Source organism: Salvelinus alpinus, chromosome 12 (genome assembly GCF_045679555.1).
Source record: "Salvelinus alpinus chromosome 12, SLU_Salpinus.1, whole genome shotgun sequence".
NCBI classification, from domain to species: domain Eukaryota; kingdom Metazoa; phylum Chordata; class Actinopteri; order Salmoniformes; family Salmonidae; genus Salvelinus; species Salvelinus alpinus.
In genome coordinates, this window is record NC_092097.1 from 34777060 (window position 1) to 34802051 (window position 24992).

The 24992-nt window shown below is 42.9% G+C and overlaps 2 protein-coding genes across 4 annotated transcripts in view; one reads left to right on the plus strand and one right to left on the minus strand.

Moving 5' to 3' along the window:
* Positions 1–9823: 9823 nt before the first annotated feature.
* On the minus strand, positions 9824–14678 carry LOC139535997 (protein unc-119 homolog B-like). Its single transcript, XM_071336048.1, has 5 exons — positions 14299–14678; positions 13006–13119; positions 12711–12810; positions 12370–12542; positions 9824–11897 (listed from the first exon to the last, which is right to left on the minus strand). Exons 1-5 carry the CDS (start codon positions 14531–14533, stop codon positions 11782–11784), a joined length of 738 nt encoding a protein of 245 aa, XP_071192149.1. The 5' UTR covers positions 14534–14678; the 3' UTR covers positions 9824–11781.
* An 808-nt stretch (positions 14679–15486) lies between these two features.
* The window catches only part of LOC139535996 (trichohyalin-like), a 35578-nt gene continuing 26072 nt past the window's right edge, over positions 15487–24992 (plus strand). The window contains exons 1-2 of one of the 3 annotated variants that reach the window (XM_071336047.1): positions 15487–15676; positions 20846–24277. In XM_071336047.1, the coding sequence (XP_071192148.1) occupies positions 20861–24277 (3417 nt within the window). In that variant the 5' untranslated portion in view covers positions 15487–15676; positions 20846–20860. Of the gene's footprint in view, positions 15677–19973; positions 20099–20845; positions 24278–24992 lie in introns of those variants that run through there. The other 2 variants (XM_071336044.1, XM_071336046.1) reach the window with 2 other exon arrangements.

Sequence of the window (24992 nt, forward strand, 5' to 3'; positions counted from 1 at the left end):
TAGAGGAGGAGGAACGAGCGAGCGTGGCGCCCGCACACGCACGCTGATACACACACGCACACACAAACACAAGCAGGCTCCGCCTCTCTCTCGCTTTTCCGTGCTCGCGATTCCCGCCCCTCACCACACCGCCTTGTAGGCTTGGCGCTCTCTTGAAACGTTTCCCCGCGGAAGGATAATGATGTGCATAGTGGAAGTTTTGAGGAAGTCTATTCTATGCGAATAAATTATTAGTATACAGTATATGTCTAGCAAAATAAGGCCTCCAGCTTTTAAGTGAGTATAAAGTACATTCAGTGACTAAATCTGAGTGTAAGGGGATGTAGTGGAACGTGGAAGGCGTCTTCTAATGCATCTGAGAGAGGATGGAGTGGCGTCAAGACACTTCTATGGATTTGACATGGGGTACACCAGGGATTCATGACAACTACACTACGCCTTGCAGACACAGATACATGATTTTTACACTATCACGTTGACCCTAACCATACTGTTGATTTACTATTTTTACACTGCTGACACAGATATTTTATTTCACCGTTCCAGCAATTTATGGATGCATAACCAGGACAGCGCAGTACAGCTTTTATTGTCCCAGCTCAGTACACCCCCTTAGACCTCCTCCTTGCAGAGACCCATCCAGGTTGTGCCACCAATCTGACCGACTGGGTTCAAACCATCAACCTGTGTCTCTTGCACACAACAAAACTGTGTTAACCTGCTGAGCTAAAGCCTATAGTAGGCATTCTCTCTAGGAACTGCTCTGCTCCGGGGTGCCAGAGGCCTGATATGTAAGCTACACAGTACCATGCCTCTGCTCATTTTGAACAGTTTTAACTGTACTGTACATGCCTGTTCTTAGTCACAGTAGCAGCAGGTTGCTATGGCTCTCTGTCTCTTTACAAATGGTTGAGGTTTTAAGTCACCCTGGATATGTCTCAAATGGTCCTCTATTCCCTAGTGTACTACATTTGACCAGATCCCATATGGCTATGGTAAAAAGTTGTACACTGTGTAGGGAATAGGGTGACATTTGGGACAAAAGTCCTTATGCCCCCACACTGCATGCCCATGTGACCACCCATGTGACTGCCTTAACCAACTAAGTGGCAGATTACCAGCTTTTCCCCTAAGTAGGCTACCCTCTTCACTGGGACAAGAATGTCGCCTGAGGGCTTTAAATGCATTGGTGGGACTGCTCCTGTCCTATGGTACAGTGAGGTGCATGTACTACCCTACCAGCTATGTGTATATTAGATGAACTGTCAAAGTGTACATGTCAAAACTGCAGTTTGTTTACTGCTATTTACTGTGCTGATTTGAAAGGTGCACATTGAGCTATAGCCTACATAATATGTGCATTACAGAGAAATGGGCAACATCTAATGCATCAAAACATTGAATGAGTGACAGAGAGAGAGAACGAGAGAAAGGGAGAAAGAAAGAGAAAGGACAGAGAGAGAGAAAGGGGGCTCCAACAACTAAAAACTCTAGTCCAGACTCTCTCATTTTCCACACATAAATGTGTGTGTTTACAATACCTCCAATGCATCAAACTGCACTTAATACACACACACACACACACACACACAATAATGAGTGGTGGCTGTTTATGTGCAGCCTCACGAGACGTGCTGTCAGGCGTATGTGTGTCAAACGGTTGCGAGGGCTGGTGTTGGGGGTGGGGGCTGGCGGGGGGAGAGGTGGACCATGGCGAGAGAACAGTATGTAGGACAGAGCCTAGCTAGCGCCCTATCCTGACTGACTGACTGACTGGAGCAGTGGGCGTGATACATTTCTGCATGCATGATCAATGGGGCTGAATAAAGAGAGATAGAGGGAGTGAGAGAGAGGGTGTGAGAGGGGGAGGGGAAGGAATGAGTTGTGAAAGTGATAGGAAAACGAGCAAGAGGAGAAAGGTAGGAAACATTTTTGCAAAAGAAAGTGATGGGACTAGGTGCTAGATATGATATGATGGAGAGAGGGAGACACTTGGAAAGTATATTAGTATATATGAATGAGTAAATGGGAATGAGTAAAAATGGGCTAAAGAAGAGAGAAGGCAAACAGAGATCCAATCAGTACAAAATAGACGCTTAAAAGAATAGTAGAGAGAAAGATGAAGACTTAAAGTATGTCATCAAATCAAATCATCAAATCAAGTTTATTTTATATAGCCCTTCGTACATCAGCTAATATCTCGAAGTGCTGTACAGAAACCCAGCCTAAAACCCCAAACAGCAAGCAATGCAGGTGTAGAAGCACGGTGGCTAGGAAAAACTCCCTAGAAAGGCCAAAACCTAGGAAGAAACCTAGAGAGGAACCAGGCTATGAGGGGTGGCCAGTCCTCTTCTGGCTGTGCCGGGTGGAGATTATAACAGAACATGGCCAAGATGTTCAAAATGTTCATAAGTGACAAGCATGGTCAAATAATAATCAGGAATAAATGTCAGTTGGCTTTTCATAGCCGATCATTAAGAGTTGAAAACAGCAGGTCTGGGACAGGTAGGGGTTCCATAACCGCAGGCAGAACAGTTGAAACTGGAATAGCAGCATGGCCAGGTGGACTGGGGACAGCAAGGAGTCATCATGCACGGTAGTCCTGACGTATGGTCCTAGGGCTCAGGTCCTCCGAGAGAGAGAAAGAAAGAGAGAAGGAGAGAATTAGAGAGAGCCAAGATTTTCAAAATGTTCATAAATGACAAGCATGGTCAAATAATAATCAGGAATAAATGTCAGTTGGCTTTTCATAGCCGATCATTAAGAGTTGAAAGCAGCAGGTCTGGGACAGGTAGGGTTTCCATAACCGCAGGCAGAACAGTTGAAACTGGAACAGCAGCAAGGCCAGGTGGACTGGGGACAGCAAGGAGTCATCATGCCCGGTAGTCCTGACGTATGGTCCTAGGGCTCAGGTTCTCCGAGAGAGAGAAAGAAAGAGAGAAGGAGAGAATTAGAGAGAGCATACTTAAATTCACACAGGACACTGGATAAGACAGGAGAAGTACTCCAGATATAACCAACTGACCCTAGCCCCCCGACACATAAACTACTGCAGCATAAATACTGGAGGCTGAGACAGGAGGGGTCAGGAGACACTGTGGCCCCATCCGATGATACCCCCGGACAGGGCCAAACAGGAAGGATATAACCCCACCCACTTTGCCAAAGCACAGCCCCCGCACCACTAGAGGGATATCTTCAACCACCAACTTACAATCCTGAGACAAGGCCGAGTATAGCCCACAAAGATCTCCACCACAGCACAAACCAAGGGGGAGCGCCAACCCAGACAGGAAGATCATGTCAGTAACTCAACCCACTCAAGTGACGCACCCCTCCTAGGGACGGCATGAAAGAGCACCAGTAAGCCAGTGACTCAGCCCCTGTAATAGGGTTAGAGGCAGAGAATCCCAGTGGAGAGAGGGGAACCGGCCAGGCAGAGACAGCAAGGGCGGTTCGTTGCTCCAGAGCCTTTCCGTTCACCTTCACACTCCTGGGCCAGACTACACTCAATCATATGACCTACTGAAGAGATAAGTCTTCAGTAAAGACTTAAAGGTTGAGACCGAGTCTGCGTCTCTCACATGGGTAGGCAGACCGTTCCATAAAAATGGAGATCTATAGGAGAAAGCCCTGCCTCCAGCTGTTTGCTTAGAAATTCTAGGGACAATTAGGAGGCCTGCGTCTTGTGACCGTAGCGTACGTGTAGGTATGTACGGCAGGACCAACTCGGAAAGATAGGTAGGAGCAAGCCCATGTAACGCTTTATAGGTTAACAGTAAAACCTTGAAATCAGCCCTTGCCTTAACAGGAAGCCAGTGTAGGGAAGCTAGCACTGGAGTAATATGATCAAATTTCTTGGTTCTAGTCAGGATTCTAGCAGCCGTATTTAGCACTAACTGAAGTTTATTTAGTGCTTTATCCGGGTAGCCGGAAAGTAGAGCATTGCAGTAGTCTAACCTAGAAGTAACAAATGCATGGATTAATTTTTCTGCATCATTTTTGGACAGAAAATTTCTGATTTTTGCAATGTTACGTAGATGGAAAAAAGCTGTCCTTGAAACAGTCTTGATATGTTCGTCAAAAGAGAGATCAGGGTCAAGAGTAACGCCGAGGTCCTTCACAGTTTTATTTGAGACGACTTTACAACCATCAAGATTAATTGTCAGATTTAACAGAAGATCTCTTTGTTTCTTGGGACCTAGAACAAGCATCTCTGTTTTGTCCGAGTTTAAAAGTAGAACGTTTTCAGCCATCCACTTCCTTATGTCTGAAACACAGGCTTCTAGCGAGGGCAATTTTGGGGCTTCACCATGTTTCATTGAAATGTACAGCTGTGTGTCATCCGCATAGCAGTGAAAGTTAACATTATGTTTTCGAATAACATCCCCAAGAGGTAAAATATATAGTGAAAACAATAGTGGTCCTAAAACGGAACCTTGAGGAACACCGAAATGTACAGTTGATTTGTCAGAGGACAAACCATTCACAGAGACAAACTGATATCTTTCCGACAGATAAGATCTAAACCAGGCCAGAACTTGTCCGTGTAGACCAATTTGGGTTTCCAGTCTCTCCAAAAGAATGTGGTGATCGATGGTGTCAAAGGCAGCACTAAGGTCTAGTAGCACGAGGACAGATGCAGAGCCTCGGTCTGACGCCGTTAAAAGGTCATTTACCACCTTCACAAGTGCAGTCTCAGTGCTATGATGGGGTCTAAAACCAGACTGAAGCATTTCGTATACATTGTTTGTCTTCAGGAAGGCAGTGAGTTGCTGCGCAACAGCTTTTTCAAATTTTTTTGAGAGGAATGGAAGATTCGATATAGGCCGATAGTTTTTTTATATTTTCCGGGTCAAGGTTTGGCTTTTTCAAGAGAGGCTTTATTACTGCCACTTTTAGTGAGTTTGGTACACATCCGGTGGATAGAGAGCCGTTTATTATGTTCAACATAGGAGGGCCAAGCACATGAAGCAGCTCTTTCAGTAGTTTAGTTGGAATAGGATCCAGTATGCAGCTTGACTGGGAGTGTTAGTGGCTAGGCTGTAGGTTTCATAAGTTCTATGGCTTTGTGTACGTTCTCAATACATAAATGCTGGGCAAGGCCAACACAGATTACGAGATCATTTTGTCATATTGTAGCAAATTCGGGGCAAGCCTTCGTAGAATCTTGCACCTCTGCCATGTAAATTAACAGTGGCAGGGAAATGGAAATTACTGCTGAGTGAGAGATTTCCCTCACAAATCACTTGCCCAATGCCACTGCGTTGTAGGTTCATGGCACGCCAGGAAGCCTTTGCCTTGGGTATCGGGGAGGAAGCCAATAGACCAACAGGACACCAAGAGGAAATAAGTAATTCACTTTGATCGAGGTATTGTTCAACTGGCAGGTGGTAAGAGGAGGAAGGGAAGGCTTTAGGAGAAGGAGTGAAAAAAAACAAGCACACCTGTGCTGCTAGGGCAGAGCTCCACCTCTGTTCTCCTGGTATGACAATCCTTCCATCCCCAGGGGAGGGTTTATCGAGGGAATGAGACAAAGGGAGGAGAGAATGGGCGAAATGTAGAGGAATGCCTCAGACAGCTTCAACACAATGGTGGACGTTTAGCTGGTTTTAATTCATTTAGATACATCTTTAATCTCATAAGCACAATACATATACTATCAAATGATTGATAGTATATGGAAGCAAGGAAAAGCAAAGGGGGAGAAAGGAAAGTGGTGAGTGTCACGCCCTGACCTTAGTATTCTATGTTTTCTGTATTATTTTGGTCAGGTCAGGGTGTGACGAGGGTGGATATGATTGTTTTGAATTGTCTAGGGTTTTTGTATGTCTAGGTGTGTGTGTGTAGTCTAGGCATATGTAGGTCTATGGTGGCCTAGATTGGTTCCCAATCAGAGGCAGCTGTTTATCGTTGGCTCTGATTGGGGATCCTATTTAGGTTGCCATTTTCCAGTTTGTTTTGTGGGTTATTGTCTATGTGATGTTGCATGTCTGCACTCAGTGTTTATAGTGGTCACGTTCGTTTTGTTGTTTTGTATTAGTTTGTTCAGTATATTTCTTTATTAAAAATAAGTATGTATTATAATCACGCTGCGCCTTGGTCTCCTCTCTATGATGTTCGTGACAGTGAGGGAAAAAAATAGTTTATTTACACATTATTTTACTCAGACAACTGGGTGACTATTTTAGGTGTTTCAAAAAAAGAAACTGGGAGTGACACATACACACAACACACTCCAACACAGTCACAACAGAGGCTTCCAGCTACGACTTAGCACAGGCCTAACACTTACGGACAGCTTGTCAATACAAAGTTACAAAGACAATGGCTACGGGAAACACGGCACCATTAGGGAAACTTTATATCCATCGTTGTCTTACTTATTGCATTATAGTCTCTCCCAACCAACTCACAATTCACTGATCATGTCATTTCTACACATTGACCACTTTTGCACTATTAGCTGCCCTTTGAGTATTTCGCACATGAGCTATAACGTTACAATTGCTATCTTTGGAAAGGAAGGTTATATTGATAGATGGTGTTTTCTTGTTGAAAATCTCTAGCTTTGAGGGTTGTGTGGTTCATGGTAATTTTCAGGCTTGGGCATGCATTCACTTTTAAAGCAGTAGTACCATGGTTGTACAAACATTATACATCAGCGCAATTAACGTTGGTTAACCATTGCATAAGTGCAGAAAATGTCAGTTTTCTAGACACCATGGTAACCGTGTAGACACCCATCATTACATATTTAACATTACCATAATGTCTTTGGCCTTTGAAGATGGTCAATGTGAGATCTAAATTTGAATATTGTGGTCGTGACCAATGGACAAGTGACAGATCAACCACCAAATAACGTTAACAGTCCGTCAGATCAGAAACCCCCCCATAGGGACCTTTGGGGGAAAGACTTTGCCCAGTGGCTAAATCTACAGCTCTCATTTACAAAGCACCTCTGCCAAAGACACACACACACACACACACACACACACACACACACACACACACACACACACACACACACACACACACACACACACACACACACACACACACACACACACACACACACACACACACACACACACACACACACACACACACACACACACACACACACACAAGTGAAGTCAGAATATGGCCCTGTACTCTTTTAATCCTTCCCCTCCCCACTCCCCCCACTTCCATCCACAGGGCCTATCAACGCCATACCTCCCTGCTATTTATAGGATACGACTGTCCCCTCATCCGCTCCCCCCTGCCAAAGCACAGACATGGAAGTGCATTTCAATAATCAACAGTGGCCTCCTCTCCTCTCCTTCATCTGCACTGATCCCAACCAGAAGGGAGAGGGGTGAAATGGCAGATGCCAATCGCAATTGTAAATGAGAACGTGTTCTCAATTTGCCTACCTGGTTAAATAAAGGTTAAATAAAAAAAATAAAAAAAATCAACGACCCCTATATAGAAGTCCATGGTTATTGATTCATGGGGAAGGGGCAGATTGAACTATCTGATTCAGAAGCCTATAGTTTGATAGTGTCCTGATTTTCTGTTTGATTGATTGATTTTCTGTGTGTATGTATGTGTGTGTGTGTCTGTGTGTGTGTGAGTGGGAGCGAGAGAGAGATGGGAGAGAGGTAACTCATGCTGTAATTGGTGTGTATTCCAACATGTAGCATGAGCTTGTATATTTACATCTAACCCCTCTCACCTTTCACCATGGTAACGTGGCCAAGTGGCCCCCAGGCAAAGCCTTTTGTGTGACCTCACCAGTAAGGAAATATCAAGATGACAAAATCAGCAGGAGCAGAAACTCGCTGAAGATTTGCAGAAACTCTTCATCAGTTTAGATTTTGGCCAGTCATTTAGCAAAATTCTATGTATCACATTTCAGTATTGAAAGGAGCAGTTCGGCTGGAGGGGTCATCTTGTGGACCGAACCGGAAGTGCAACATGAAGGTAAACGTCAAACAGACAGAACAAATGTTTGACAATTCACATAAACATAATATAATTAACTTAAAACCATTTAACAGAGTGACAGGAGAAAGAACGAAAATGAGAGAGAGAGAGGCAGGGTAGGAAGACAGGGAGGTACAGTGTTGCTGAGGCTCCATTGTGGGGGCTTTTGTGAGGCTCAGATTGTCTTCTTCTCTGGGAAAGTGGAAACTCAACACTTCTCTCCGGAGGTCTGGTTACCAGGTGAGAGAGGAAGCAAGAATGGAAAAACAGAGCCCAAGCGAGAGAGAGGAGGAGGGAGGCGGGGCGGAGAAATGTGGAGAGAGGAATGGGCGATGAGGGAAGAAAAAGAGAATGAGATTTGGACATGAGTTGAAGAGAGGTGGAAAGAGACAGAAACTGAGAAAGGGGGAGATGTAGAGCTGTACATACAGATAAGAAAATAGAGAAGGAGAAAGAGGGAGGTTTTGTTCAAAACCCCACAGGACTCAAACAGCTGGGGGTAAGTAAGTGTTCACCGTAAATCACTGAATAGACTACACCATTTTGTATAAAAAAAATGTGTCATTCTACAAAACTTTCTGTGTATCAGATCTAATAATACACTACGTCTAAATCCAATTTCTACAACCTTACATTTTGGGTTATCATAGGGTTATGATAGGGTAAGCAGTGGTGGAAAAAGTACTAAATTGTCATTTGTCAAGATTCCTTAATAGAAAATGACTCAAGTAAAAGTGTCACCCAGTAAAATACAACTTGAGTAAATGTCTAAAAGTATCTGGTTTAAAATGTACTTAAGTGCAGTGGTGGGAAAAGTATTCAATGGTCATACTTGAGTAAAAGTTGAAGAAAATGCTATACATCAAATTCCTTATATTAAGCAAACCAGTTGACACAATTTTCTTGTTTTTTATTTATTTACAAATAGCCAGGGGCACACTCCAAAACTCAGACATAATTTACAAAAACACTATTTGTGTTTAGTGAGGCAGTAGCAATGACAATGCATTATATTGATAGGTGTGTGAATTGGGCCATAATTGCTGTACTGCCTGAGCATTCGAAATGTAACGAGTACTTTTGGGTCAAGGAAATTGTATGGGACTAAAAAGTACACATTTTCTTTAGTAATGTAGTGGAGTAAAAGTAAAATTTGTCAAAAATATAAATAGTAAAGTACAGATACCCCTAAAAAAAACTACAAGGAAAACTCCACCCAAAAACAATATTTTGGTATTTGTTTCATTAGTCCATTGTTTATATAGTCCCAAAATGTTTTGCATGTCAGCCATCAGGTTATCAAGATATATAACTTTCAAAATACAGAAATACAACTAGTATGATGAATTTTGCATCATATGATGCTAAATGCATCATACCAGCTGTATTTCTGTACTTTGAAAGTGATATATCTTGAAAACTTGCTTGCTGACATGCAAAACATTTGGGGACTATATCAAACAATGCACTAATGAAACAAATACCAAAAGGGTGGAATTTTCCTTTAGGTAGTACTTCAAATGATTTTTACTAAGTTACTTTACACCACTGAGGATAAGACAGTTGTAAGCTCATTAGGCATTTCAAATTATATTCTTCAAGAATCAGTGGTTTTGAATCATTAATCATTCAACAGATTGATCATCTGTGATTTAGTTCTTGTTGTTGTAGTAGTTTCTTGACCAAAACAGGACAGGTTCTTCTCACTTGATTCTTTGTCACATGACTCCCCCTCGTGGCCAACACCTGACACTGTTTTCTTCTTAGGAAACCCGGAAGAGCAGGCGCTCTCTCCTTCCAAGTAACTTCTTAACAGGTTGAATGAATGAATTACATTGCTGAAACATACTGTTGTTGCACCTCATCAAAGGAATTTGAAAATTCACATGTTTATTTTGGATACATTTTAAGTATACACTTAACCCTGGACACCAGTAGTTTACAAAACACAAAAGGATACACAATTTGATTTCTAGCTATCTCTAACAAAGATCTATCACCAATTTCCCTAAAATCCACACATATTTCACACATTTTGATGCCTCATGCAGTTTTGGTGTTTCTTGAGGAAACAATCAAAAACACTACAACTTTTTACTTTATAACATGATAAAACATGGTAATAAAAAGTGTCAACCTGCCATATTAATACAATCAAGAGTTGGGTAAAGAACTGTATCCTATATGACAATTTCTGACCAGGGTTGTCTTTTCAGTTTGTATAAATAAAAATATAATACTACGTTCTATTTATAAGTGCCTGTCAAATCACTGAAGAACACCAAAAATAAAGGATACATTATGTACAGAAATGTTTTAGTTGCAATACCTGTCTGTTACTGCTTTAGATTCTTTCGTTCTGAATCCGATTTGACTGTAAACGTAAGAGTCCTTCCTCTGATCAACTTGTTTGTGAAGTATGTTATTGGACCTGCATGTTGGATGCACTATAAATAAAGTTGAATTTGAATGCAAGTACATTCAGGTGACATGCTACAGTAGGTCTCTCTGGGAGGGGGTGTGGTGAAAGTACAGTGCCTAGTGAAAATATATACACCCCTTGCACAGTTGTCACATTTTCTGCCTTCAAATTAAATATTTAAAAAATAAATTACATTTAGTTTTTATTTCCTACTAATATACACAACAAGCTCCACATTTTCAAAGTGAAAGAAAAAGTATAGAACTTAAAAAAAAAAAATTATAATAATTAAGATGTCTTCAGACCCCATAGTTAATATATGGTAGAAGCAACTTTGTCAGCAATTACAGCTGTAAATCATCTTGAATAAGATTCTACCACCTATGCACAACTCTTAGGGCAACATATATCCATAGTTTTTGTCAAAATTGCTCGAGCTCAGTACATTTGGAAGGGAATCATTGATGGGCAGCAATATTCAAACCTTGTTTCAGATTTTTCAAGCAGATTTAAGTCAGGACTGAGACTGGACCATTCAGAAACACTCAACACCACTTTGAAAGCCATTCTGGTGTGTCTTTGGCATTAACATTGGTGTAATTGTCTTGCTGTAAAATAAAACTCTATCCCAGGGTATTCAGAAGACTGAGGCAGGTTTTCCTCTAACTTCTTACCTGGGCTTTGCTTGTTTCATATTTATTTTGATCCTGACAAACTCACAAGTCCCTGCCGGGGACAAGCAAGTGGTGTGTAGACTTTCACTAGGCACTGTATGTGAGTGAGCTGGCATGTGTGTTTGACAGTGAGTGTGTGTGTGAGTGTGTGTGAGTGGGTTTGTGTGTGTCTTCCCCCTTCCTCTCTTATTAATACATCTAGAGTGACGGGTGGGCACAGCAGGTAACGACAGAGAGAGAGAAATAGAGAGAAGGAGAGGGAAGGAGGGAGCGAGGGAGATTGTTTCTATATCTGTCTGCCTATCTGCCTGTCAGTCTGCCTGTCTGTATGTATGTATGTGGGCATTGTCTGGTCCTTTATGAGTATGACTCCCCCTAAAAGTCAAAGAGTGAACAGTACATTAACTGTCCTTTTACACACTAACATAAATCACTTGGTTAGCTGAAACACATTTCATTTTTGGTGAGAGAAAGATAAAGCACTATATGGCAGAATGTTGCCATACTATTGCCAGTAGTCTATTTGGCTCTAATGTGGATCTGTCCTGCTGTTCTTAAACTTTTCCATACTAGCAGCTATGCCATGACAATAGAGTTTGTTTAACTTACAGTACTCAACACTTGGGTGAGAGTCTGTTTGTGTGAGTATAGGCTTTGGCACAGCACACACACAAACATACACACACACACACAAACAGGCACATAACAGACTCAACGCCTGCCCCCGTTATAAGAGTAGTCTGCCTTGTTGTGCATGACCAGTCTGTTGTCTACGAAGTAGAAGCTGTCCGATCTCGTCTCGTAGGGATGCTCCACCATCTGATGAACTGGAAGGGAACATAATCATAACATGGAACATATTATTCTGTTTTTGATGTTATTTCAATCCATAGGGGTGGCAGGTAGCCTAGTGGTTAGAGCATTGGACTAGTAACCGAAAGGTTGCAAGATCGAATCCCCGAGCTGACAAGGTAAAAATCTGTCATTCTGCCCCTGAACAAGGCAGTTAACCCACTGGTCCTAGGCCGTCATTGAAAATAAGAATTTGTTCATAACTGACTTTCCTAGTTAAATAAAGGTCAAAAATATACAACTGCTAAATACAAAATGTCTGGAAAATGTATTCAAAAGGTGATGTGCATGTCCTTCAGTAAATGGTTGCAGTTCCACCTAAATGTAATGTACACATTTTATTTATTTACTCAAAACTATTTATTTATGTAGCACTTTTCACAAAAACATCAGTACCAAAGTGCTTCAAACGGGGTCATTGATTGATGGATGGAATGTGACACTCACCCAAGCTCTCAGACAGCTGAGGGAACTCGTAGATGTGTTCACAGGTGTTGCGGCTGTTTGGGATACAGAAGCCGAAGTCAAAGTCAAAGCTCTTCAGGAGGTGATCCCTGAAGTAGTGCCTTTCAATCATCCTGAAGCTGTTCAGAGGCCGGTTACCAACCGTAAACTCCACTCTGACACATCAGAGAAAGGTGTCAACATATAATAAGTACTGTGTGTGTGTGTGTGTGTGTGTGTGTGTGTGTGTGTGTGTGTGTGTGTGTGTGTGTGTGTGTGTGTGTGTGTGTGTGTGTGTGTGTGTGTGTGAGAGAGAGAGAGAGAGAGAGAGAGAGTATACGCACGTGGCTCCCACAGTCCTCAGTTGTAGGAATGCAGTGGTGAACTGGTAGCATACAAAACGTCCGGCACTCATGTCTCCCTCTCCATTCTCCTCATCTTCCTCTGAGGTCAAAGACACAACAACAAACAGGATATATTTTTAAACCAATGGCACGGTGATCAATCAGAAATACAGGGTATTTCTCAGACATACTACAATAGTAATACACTGACACACACAGACACACACCCACACACACACCCACACACACACACACACACACACACACACACACTGAGAGGGAATATGAACTGTACCCGTATGAGGTGGTTTTACAATTTCAAACAACACAGTCCCTGTCTCCAAGTCTCTGATTTTAAAGCGGATGAAATCTATGTCGAAGATGTTGTCCTCTGGTTTACACAGGTACCCTGGGATGGACAGACAGTAGAGGTGGTCAGTGGCTGTCTTAAAATATATACTATTTTAAAGGGCAGTAAAATCTATCTATCTTTCTTTCTTTCCTGAACAAAACTATAAAAGCAACATACAAACAATTTTACTGAGTTACAGTTTAAATAAAATCATTAGGCCCTAATCTATGGATTTCACATGACTGGGCAGGAGTGCAGCCATGGGTGGACATAGGTCCACCCACTTGGGAGCCAGGCCCAGCCAATCAGAATTTGTTTTTTCCCAACAAAAGGGCTTCATTACAGAGAGAAATACTCCTCAGCATCCCCTCCCTCCCCTCAGACGATCCCGCAGGTGAAGATGCCGGATGTGGAGGTACTGGGCTGGCGTGGTTATACGTGGTTTGCAGTTGTGAGGCCAGTTGGACGTACTGCCAAATTCTCTAAAACAACACTGGAGGCGGCTTATGGTAGAAAAATTAACATTCCGATATCTGGCAACAGCTCTGGTGGACATTCCTGCAGTCAGCATGCCAATTGCACGCTCCCTCGAAACTTGAGGCATCTGTGGCATTGTGTTGTGTGAAAAAACTGCACATTTTAGAGTGGCCTTTTATTCTCCCCAGCACAAGGTGCACCTGTGTAATGATCATGGATTATCTTGGCAAAGGAGAAATGCTCACTAACAGGGATGTAAACAAATTTCTGCACAGAATTTGAGAGAAATAAACTTTTTGTGCTCATGGAAAATGTCTGGGATTATTCCTGCTCATGAAACCAACATGTTGTGTTTATATTTTTGTTCAGTATATGTGATTTTTTATTTAAGTCACTTAAGAATAAATGCTTATTTACAATGATGGCCTACCCCGCTGAACCCGGACAATGCTGGGACAATTGTGTGCCACCCAATCATGGCCAGTTGTGATTCAGCCTGGAATCGAACCAGTCTGTAGTGACGCCTCTAGCACTGAGATGCAGTGCCTTACACCGTTGCGCCACATCTAGCAAGGGATCTCTGATTTGTCATAGCAACTAGGCTATTCAGGTAAATAGACAGGCATAGCTTGCCAGTTTTACTCAACGCCAGTGTAGCTATGTAAATTATACTGTATGTAAATTAACCTGTAGCTAGCTACCCATTTGTATAAACAGCCAACCACTGCCAATATCATGTAGAAAATAGATATAGCCTACCCCGAGTAGCAACCCGCAATCTTAGGACCTCTTCAGGGGTGATGTGGCCAACTTGTGTTCGAAGATCATCTTCTGTGACGGGCCTACTATCCACCTGGCTTTGCCGAGACTTGAGTCTCTTCAGAACCCCTCCACCTGGCTTGCGCTCCCGCGCAGCAGCCGCGGAACTGTGCCCGGTGATCGAGACATTCTCAGTAGCAACAGGCGGGTCGATGCGAGCTCTAGCTCCGCTCATAATTACCAGTGATGATGACAACCTTGTCTATTTGTCTCGATCTACCTCGCTCAAAGCAATAAGATGGCGCCGTAGATGTCGAATGAAGAACCTCCGCTTCTCGCTGACGATGGATCAAGCACTTGTTTTTGTAAGCACACGCTTTACAGTTGCCATGGCAACAGGTCAGAGATAAAGTTGAGGTGAGATGGACTTTCAGAGAAATACCGCTAGGGGCAGGATGTGCACCACAGACCAGACATGGCACAGGCGACACCTGCTTGCTTTTAAACGCACACTCGGACTTTTGCGCTAAGGACATTTGGAAAGGACAATTCGATGTACGCATGTGGTGGGCAAAGGCATTCGAACCACATGTAACCCTTGTGTTTTTTAAACACCCCACTAATTAACAGTCCCTCCAAGATGTCTTGCTTTTCATACGCATTAATTCTGGAAGAGACGGCTTTATGAGTTTTAGGATGCTGTAGGGGAGTATGGGGTAGGTTGAGCTAAATGGCTAAACTGAGCCACCCTTGTTTCTAGGAAATGGCCATGAATTCTGATTATTTCCAGGGATACACAACATCCAGAAATATATGTAGATATCTTTGTTAGAAATAATACAATATTTCCCATGATGAAGTGATGCTGAATGTAAAAAATGGCTCAATTTACCCACTCTCCCCTACTGTTTTATCTCAGCTGGAAATCTAAGGCTGTAGCCTATTAGTCAACACAAGCCTATGTTTTATAGGCATAGGCCTACTAATTAGACTTTCAAAACTGCAACTACTAACTACTGCTATCTAGCCTACTAGCAAATTGTGGTTAGAGGCGCAAGAAACTAGGCAAAACCAAAATCACCATCACCAATCAGGGAAATTTTGAGCTTCTTGAACTGTAAAAATAACCCATTTCTCTAGCCTCTTGTTCAATTCATATCAAACCTGTTTGTCCAGTCAGTCATGCCGCAGCACCTGTGGGAGGGACAGATCTGTCCGGACACCCGCTCTAGGGACTGTCGCAGACTATCGTTCGCTGTGGCACAATAGTATTCTTGTGTGGGATCTGTGTTGAATGACTTTGGGAGAGACGGAGACAAATTCACCAAACAGCCTCTCTTCAACACATATTGTAATCTGGAGATCCTAAAGATAACAGGTAAAGTCTCAAGCCTATTTATATAAAACACCAGAGTTGTCAGTTGATCAAAGCAATATGTCCACTCCTGTAACAGCTACGTTATCGTTAGTATGCTATTTGATCATAAAACGCTTTTAATTTGTCGGTATAGGCTAGGGATATGCAACAAGGAAAAGGTGAACTATTTCACTACCAGGAATCATAATAGCGCAGGAGGTCATTTCAGGACTTTAGTTATTTTAACTTTAAAAAAAAGTTAGCGCTGGTTTTAACATGACAGTATTTATTTGGTCTCTACCTGCGGCGAAGGAGATATAAGATTACATGAGTTCAACGACAGAGAGTTCATTGTGTGCTGCATTTATTTATTGGTCACTTATTAATACCAACTAAAGGTTACAGTCAAATAAGTTTTGTTTATCGCTTGTTTTTCTTACAACCAAACATGGCGCAATACTTTGGTATGTGTTCCGTAGAAAAAAAAGACCTGTCTTAAATATCAGTCTGCAAAGGATAGACTTGGCTAGTGGAGTGTATTTTCGTATTTTCTTTGGTGGACTGACTGCGAACATAGACACACCGATTTGAGACTGGTGGGAGCTCAGTTACAGGTGTTCTGGAATTGCGAATACAAAAAGTATCAAACACAGTGTTTTTTGTGGTCTATTATATGGGGTGGAATAGATCATTGATAATACAAATAACAGAATTGGCTAATAGTTTTTGATTGAAAGTGGTGACCGTCACCATTTGTTTACAACAAGAAGTGACTATGTTGCAAACATTTCCCATTAGATCCTATTTCACTATATGACAGAGCCTTATTCAATCGAAACCTGTTCTGTACTTAAAAGTGGAAACCCAGTTTGATGAGAGCCCTGAGCGCCAGTACTATAATGACGGGACTAGAGAGGGGGACAATGTGCTTTTCTGGTCAGAAGTAGCCTAGTGCACTTTATATGGAATTAGAGTACGATCCCACTGGGCAAAGACATCAGTTCAACATCTAGTTTTGATTTGCAATTACGTGAATTCAGTTTGAAATCAACAAACCATTTCACCACGTCATTGGATTTAGGTGGCAAGTTGGGTGAATAAATTACGAAAATCCCTTACATTGATGACTTTTTGCAAAACCAAACGGTTTTCCACATTGATTCAACATCACCACATTTTTTATTTATTTAAATGACATGGACACAATGTTTATTCAACCAGTTTTTGCCCAGTGGGATTTGGGACATACACCCATGCCTCCCAGTCAGACCTTGGGGCTCCTCAGATGGTTTTAAAGTGCTTCATATGTGGAGCAGTGGAGTGTGGTTGGACTGGTTTATACTACATTGAGAGCTGACAGGAAAAACCAGACAGGATGTGCGACATGCAACTGGGACACATTTGTGTTTTGTTCCATTCAAATCAGATGACTTCACTCACAAATCAACCAAACAACCTGGCTTGCCTCTTTAATGTCAATCCAAGAATGGTTACAATTTGAACAGCTTTCTTAAACATCTCAATAAAAAAGTCATAATAGCATAGAGATTTGGCACTATCAGCTATACTAGTATCAATCAGAGATAACATCTGTTTAGATTTGATATTAAATCATGAATATAATGGCAAAGGAAAACTATCACTGTTTATTTGAGGGTAACAACAGCCCTTTTTGTAGATCGTCCCTGTAAAGGTGATCATAAGTATAAGATTAATCATCTTTAACTCTGTGAGACCCAAACATAGATTCAAATGAGGGAAAAAAATATTACCCTCTATAAATATTACCCTCTAATACTCCTAATAGACCTCTGATGGATCAAAATCATTGACAGGCGATAGAAAATATTGTGTCATGGTATATAAACCTAAAATGTAGTCTTATTTTGTCTGAAATAGCTAAATTTATCATCTTGACCAATCCATATTTTAGTATTTTGCTATCAAAAACATATATTTTTCAAAGCCTCAACTATTTTGAAATACATACTTTTAGTTGTATTTGGTTGTCCTTTCTGGCTGGACTTGGAAAGATAACGTGTCTTTACCATAAAATTAATGACCGTGAATGGTATTATTCTGACTTCATAAACCACTATATAAAAATATATATATCTTCATTTTTGTTATTTTAATGTCTAGAAGGAACATCAAAGTTAATGTTGAAGTATTTGGTTATCCATATTTGCAGAATTCGGAAGGTATACAATCTCTTTAACTTGTCTATCAATCTATAAATGTGGTCCTATGCCTGAGTTTGGCCACCCTTTAATAAACCCAATGTTGCCTTTTTGAAACACTTACAAAACTACTTCTACATCTGGCTCAGAATGTGTGTTTCACAATTTTTTTTATATACATAATCACTACATCTTAAAGAAGACAGGAAAAAATATTTCAAGTCACGTAGTTGCATGGATGGCCTACTACATATGCTTGTGTAAGGGACCAGTGTGGTCTCAGACAAGTGGACAGGTGTCAGATTCAGAGTGTTTAATAGTCACATGTACAAGGTTGCAGGTGTGATTGGAAGGTTCAGTGAAAATCTGTCTAGTGGTGGCTATTCAGCAGCCTGATGGTCTGAGGGTAGAAACTATTGGCCAATCTTCCAGTTTTTGCCATGATACTCCTGTATTGCCCACGTCTAAGGGAGAACAGGCCATGGCTTGGGTGGCTGAGGTCCCTGATGATCTTCTTGGCCATCCTGCGACACCTGGTGTTGTAGGTGTCCTGTAGGGCAGGCAGTGTGCACCCAATGGTGCACTCGGCTGCATGTTTCACCCTCTGAAGCACCTTGTGGTTTCTAATGTTTCAGAGGCTAATGATGCCACAATAATCACTGACACACACAAATACGATTAAGAGATACATCTGGGCCTAAGGAGATGCACTGTGCTTGAAATAATAATTTAGTTTAGGACCTGTACAGGATGCAATTTAGGAAGCATTGCATTTTTGCAACTGAGGGTCTCAGGGTTAAGTGAATATAGTGCTAAAGATTTGTATTTGGTTGCAAATCCCTCGCTAAAATAAGTGAATTGTTATGCATAATGTAGAATTTAGCATAACAACTGTCAGTCCAATGACATTTATTTCACTGACATAACAATAATACTGTACAGTTACGGTGTAAGAGGTAGCTTATGGTATAAGAGGTACAGTTGAAGTCAGAAGTTTACATACACCTTAGCCAAATACATTCAAACTCAGTTTTTCACAATTCCTGACATTTAATCCTAGTAAAAATTCCCTGTCTTAGGTCAGTTAGGATCACCACTTTATTTTAAGAATGTGAAATGTCAGAATAATAGTAGAGAGAATTATTTATTTCAGCTTTTATTTCTGTCATCACATTCCCAGTGGGTCAGAAGTTTACATACAGTCAATTTGTATTTTGTAGCATTGCCTTTAAATTGTTTAACTTGGGTCAAATGTTTCAGGTATCCGTCCACAAGCTTCTCACAATAAGTTGGGTGAATTTTGGCCCATTCCTCTTGACAGAGCTGGTGTAACTGAGTCAGGTTTGTAGGACCTCCGTGCTCGCACACGCTTTTTCAGTTCTGCTAACAAATTTTCTATGGGATTGAGGTCAGGGCGTTGTGATGGCCACTCCAATAACTTGACTTTGTTGTCCTTAAGCCATTTTGCCACAACTTTGGAAGTATGCTTTGGGTCATTGTTCATTTGGAAGTACCATTTGCGACCAAGCTTTAACTTCCTGACTGATGTCTTGAGATGTTGCTTCAATATATTCACATAATTTTCCTGCCTCATGATTTCCTGCCTATTTTGTGAAGTGCACCCGTCCATCCTGCAGCAAAGCACCCCCACAACATGATGCTGCCACCCCCGTGCTTCACGGTTGGGATGGTGTTCTTCAGGTTGCAAGCCTCCCCCTTTTTTCGCCAAACATTACGATAGTCATTATGGCAAAAACTTTCTATTTTTGTTTCATCAGACCAGAGGACATTTCTCCAAAAAGTACGATCTTTGTCCCCATGTGCAGTTGCAAACCGTAGTCTGGCTTTTTTATGGCGGTTTTGGAGCAGTGGCTTCTTCCTTGCTGAGCGGCCTTTCAGGTTATGTCGATATAGGACTCGTTTTACTGTGGATATAGATACTTTTGTACCTGTTTCCTCCAGCATCTTCACAGGGTCCTTTGCTGTTGTTCTGGGATTGATTTGAACTTTTTGCTCCAAAGTACGTTCATCTCTAGGAGACAGAACGCATCTCCTTCCTGAGCGGTATGACGGCTGCGTGGTCCCATGGTGTTTATACTTGTGTACTATTGTTTGTACAGATGAACATGGTACCTTCAGGCATTTGGAAATTGCTCCCAAGGATGAACCAGACTTGTGGAGGTCTACAATTTATTTTCTGAGGTCTTGGCTGATTTCTTTTGAGTTTCAGATGATGTCAATCAAAGAGGCACTGAGTTTGAAGGTAGGCCTTGAAATACATCCACAGGTACACCTCCAATTTACTCAAATGATATCAATTAGCCGATCAGAAGCTTCTAAAGCCATGACATAATTTTCTGGAATTTTCCAAGCTGTTTAAAGGCACAGTCAACTTACTGTTTTAAACTTCTGACCCACTGGAATTGTGATACAGTGAAATAATCTGTCTGTAAACAATTGTTGAAAAAATGACTTGTGTCATGCACAAAGTAGATGTCCTAACCGACTTGCCAAAACCATAGTTTGTTAACAAGAATTTTGTGGAGTGGTGGAAAACCAAGTTTTAATGACTCCAACCTAAGTGTATGTAAACCTCCGACTTCAACTGTAACTTTTTCAGAGGTATTTTTTCTCTGTAAAAATCTAGCCCAACCAGCCTCTTTTAGCTTGGCCTGAGAGAACCAAACCAACTGGCTTTCAACCCTGAGTATCATCAGAGTATGTGAAAGTGATATGTAATGGTGAAAGTTTTTTTCACAGAGAGCAGAGTGACAGCTTAATGTGAAGTAAAGCCAATGATTTGTTTTGTACCTGGCTTCATGTAGCACGATTAGCCTAACATAGCCTTTCTTCTTCTCCCCTCTCTTCTCACTTCCTCCTCTTCCTCCCCTCTCCCTCCACTTCTGTCCCTTCACCTCTCCTGCCAAACTCTCCCTTTTTCTCCACCACTCTCATTTGCTCCACTCCCTTATCCTCTCTTCCCCTTTTCCATACTATTTTCTGTTCTCAGGAACGAAGTGAGGGCATGGCAGCTCGTGTGGACGTGTCCTCTGGTGAGGTGGGCCAAGCAGGAGATGCAGGTATCAAGCCTGAGCTTGGCCCCAAACCCTGCCTGATTCCCAAACCCTTTTCACTGCAGAGGAACACCACATTCCGCTCCATCCTAGCCCCAAAGACACCAGAGCCTAGCAAACCAGAGCCTTGTCAGCCTATTAGTGCCCCTGTGTCTGACTCAAGCAGCGTTGTGAAACTCGATGCAGAGAGCACCACGATACCTGAACTGACCAATGCTCTCGAAGTTCCTTCAGCCAAAACACCCCAAACTGAATCGACCCACACTACTGAACAAAACCAAATTGCTCTTTCCACATCCCTTACTACCCCAAAATCTGAGCCACCAGCTAGTACCACATCTGACCCAACTGGAACCTCAGAGGCAAATCAAGTCAGTCTTTCTGAACTGGACGAACATGGCCCCTCTGATACAGGCCACTCCGCCACTGGAACTGAGCCTGTACCATCACCATCAGTCACCTCAACTCCTCTTCAACCGCAGTCTGAAAACACTGTGAGTGAGCCCACCCCTGCGGTCGTCAGGCGCCACGCTGGGAAGGATCAGGCAGCCCACTTGGGAGGAGGCAGGAAGCGGCTGTCCATGGAGCTCACCTCCAGGTTTGAGTCGGCCGGCCTCTCGCTCCCCTCACAGCCACCAGCTAACCAGGAACGGGAACAGGTGACCATGAGAGAGACTGCAGTCTCCAAAGTGTCAGTCCTCAGGGCGAAAGAGGAAGAGAAGGTCACTGATTCACCAGGGTCGCCGTCTGAACCAGAGTGCAGACTCAAGCACTCAACACCACTGAATGAAGAGAGGGATGGAGAAGGGGTAGAGGAGGAAGGAGAAAAGAAAGGGAGCAGCATACAACGGAGGATCAGTCTGCTGTTGGACTCCTCCTCGAGGCCAGAGGCTCTGACCAATAGGGAGGAAGTACCTCGTCCAATGAAACAAGCAGTCAGTTCTGGTGGTGTGAAACAGCGGATCAAAGACTGGGCAGCAGACACACCGCCTGTTCGGGCATCCAATCAGAGGGTGGATGTTGCCCCTCAACCATTCCCTGTCAGAGTACACCCTGTGTTGAGTGTCACTGGGGGGTCGTTGGCGACGAGCAAAAGCGTTCAGCTAGCTCCTCGAGAGGACAAGGCTTCCACCCTACTTCACGCTGGACATTCTGGGATAGAAGATGAGGAGGAGGATGATGAAGACGAGGATGAGGAAGAGGAGGAGGGAGAGAAGGAGGAGAACATGGTACCACTCTACAAAACAGTAGGGATACGTCTTGGACAGGAAGATGGAGGGGAAAAACAGGAGCTAGTGGTTGATCAAATAGGGAAAGAGATGGAGGCTAAGGTAAAAGAGGAGGAAAAACTTGCAGAAGTGGATAAATTAAAACAGCTGGAACTAGAAGAGAGACAGGCAGAAGATGAGAAGGAGAGAGAAAGACAAAAAGTAGTGGAGAGGGAAAGGGAGGGACAGAGAGAGGAGGAGAGGGAAAGGGAGAGACAGGAGGAAGAGAGAAAGAGGGAAGAAGAGGAGGAGAGAAAAAGACAAAGAGAAATGGAGAGGGAAATGAAGAGACAGAGACAGAGAGAGGAGGAAAGAGTTAGGGAGAGACAGAGAGATAAAGAAGAGAGAGAGAGAAAGAGGAAAGAAGAGAAGGAGAGAGAAAGACAGATTGAACTTGAGAGGGAAAGGGAGCGACAGAGAGAGGAAGAAGAGAGAAAGAGGGAAGAAGAGGAGGAGAGAGAAAGACAGATTGAACTTGAGAGGGAAAGGGAGCGACAGAGAGAGGAAGAAGAGCGAAAGAGGGAAGAAGAGGAGGAGAGAGAAAGACAGATTGAACTTGAGAGGGAAAGGGAGCGACAGAGAGAGGAAGAAGAGAGAAAGAGGGAGGAGGAGAGAGAAAGACAGATTGAACTTGAGAGGGAAAGGGAGCGACAGAGAGAGGAAGAAGAGCGAAAGAGGGAAGAAGAGGCGGAGAGAAAAAGACAGATTGAACTTGAGAGGGAAAGGGAGAGACAGAGAGAAGAAGAAGAGAGAAAGAGGGAAGAAGAGGGGGAGAGAAAAAGACAAAGAGAAATGGAGAGGGAAATGAAGAGACAGAGAGAGGAGGAGAGGGAAAGGGAGAGACAGAGAGAGGAGGAAGAGAGAAAGAGGGAAGAAGAGGAGGAGAGAGAAAGACAGATTGAACTTGAGAGGGAAAGGGAGAGACAGAGAGATGAAGAAGAGAGAAAGAGGGAACAAGAGGAGGAGAGAAAAAGACAAAGAGAAATGGAGAGGGAAATGAAGAGACAGAGACAGAGAGAGGAGGAAAGGGATAGGGAGAGACAGAGAGATGAAGAAGAGAGAGAGAGAAATAGGAAAGAAGAGAAGGAGAGAGAAAGACAGATTGAACTTGAGAAGGAAAGGGAGCAACAGAGAGAGGAGGAAGAGAGAGAGAGAAAGAGGAAAGAAGAGAAGGAGAGAGAAAGACAGATAGAACTTGAGAAGAAAAGGGAGAGACAGCGAGAGGAGGAAGAGAGAAAGATAAAGAGGAAAGAAGAGGAGAGAGAAAGACTGATAGAATTTGAGAAGGAAAGGGAGAGACAGAGAGAGGAGGACGAGAGAGAGAGAAAGAGGAAAGAAGAGAAGGACAGAGAAAGACAGATAGAACTTGAGAAGGAAAGGGAGAGACAGAGAGAAGAGGAAGAGAGAAAGAGGAAAGAAGAGAAGGGAGAAAGACAGAGAGAAGTGGAAGGGGAAAAGGAGAGACAGGTAGAGGAAGGAGAGAGGGGGAAGCTTAGGATGAAAGAGGAGAGATTGAGAGAGAAGGAAAGGGAGAAACTCAAAGAAAAAGAGCGAGAAATGGAAATACAGAGAGAGGAGGAAAGGATGCAGGAAGATGAGATAAAGAGAGAAGAAGATCGGGAGAAAGAAGAAGCAGAGTCCCCAATCCAATTCATCACTCTTAAACCTGACCAACCTCCCAAGCCAGAGCCTCCTTCTCCCTCAACTACCGTCCCCATCATAGAACCCATACCAAAGGAAGAGAAGCAGCCTCACATCGAGGTGGTCTACGACGACTTCTCTGTCAAAGAGGAGAAGCCTCTTATCAAGATGGTCTATGATGATTTCTCCGTCAAGCCCCGGCGGTGGGGGTCTCAGGCCAGGTTCCTTGCTGACCGTGCCCAGGTCGAGTCACCCTCCCATGGAACAGAGGAGCCTGAGTCACTGGGCTCCTCGGAATCCGACCCCCAGAGAACCGTTGTTGACACCCAGGAGCCAGCCCAAGAGAGTCCAGTCAGCGTCGAACCTCACCCAGCCGAGAGGGATCTAGAGGGGGGAGTCCTCACCCCAAAGGACGGGACAGAGAATAAGGAGGAGGGCACCAGCATGGACACGGAGGAGGTAAGCAAGGGGAATATCAACTGGGGAGAAAATATGAAAATTATAACACAAAAGGGTATTTAATGGCCTAGGTCATTTTCCTTTCCAACACTGGTGTGGATTGACTTTCCATTGGTTTAAACCCTGGTGGTATACTGGGGAAATTGTGTTTCCATAAGAATCCACATAAAGGTATTTATGGGGGTAGCCATAGAGATACTTATCATTTTTATATTTAATTCTGCGTTACAAGCTATTATAAAATCTCAAAGCAGGTTACACGGGTATTGGCTAAATATCAAGGTATCCCTTTAATGTGGTACTACCTGTTAAAGGAACAGGTATGAAGTCACTGCTAAAGAAGGCAGTGTGTGTGAGTGTGTGTGTGTGTGTGTGTGTGTGTGTGTGTGTGTGTGTGTGTGTGTGTGTGTGTGTGTGTGTGTGTGTGTGTGTGTGTGTGTGTGTGTGTGTGTGTGTGTGTGTGTGTGTGTGTGTGTGTGTGTGTAACTGTAAATAGTTGGATCAAGGTGTGTCATTGTGTAATGATACTGACATGCCCTGAAACCAGAACCTATTCACTACCTACCCTGCCTGCTACCTAGATAACCATAGGTACAAATAGGTGTTGGTTCAAGGGGTGTGTGGTTATACACAGACTCTCTGTCTCTCTTACACACACACACACACACACACACACACACACACACACACACACACACACACACACACACACACA

Coding starts and splice junctions, on each gene's coding strand:
- LOC139535997 (XM_071336048.1), bottom strand. CDS start 14,533: ATGAGCGGAGCTAGAGCTCGCATCGACCCGCCTGTTGCTACTGAGAAT. Junction 12,811..13,005: donor TGTAAAACCACCTCATACGG/GTACAGTTCATA, acceptor CTTTGACCTCAG/AGGAAGATGAGGAGAATGGA. Junction 12,543..12,710: donor CTGAGGACTGTGGGAGCCAC/GTGCGTATACTC, acceptor CTGATGTGTCAG/AGTGGAGTTTACGGTTGGTA.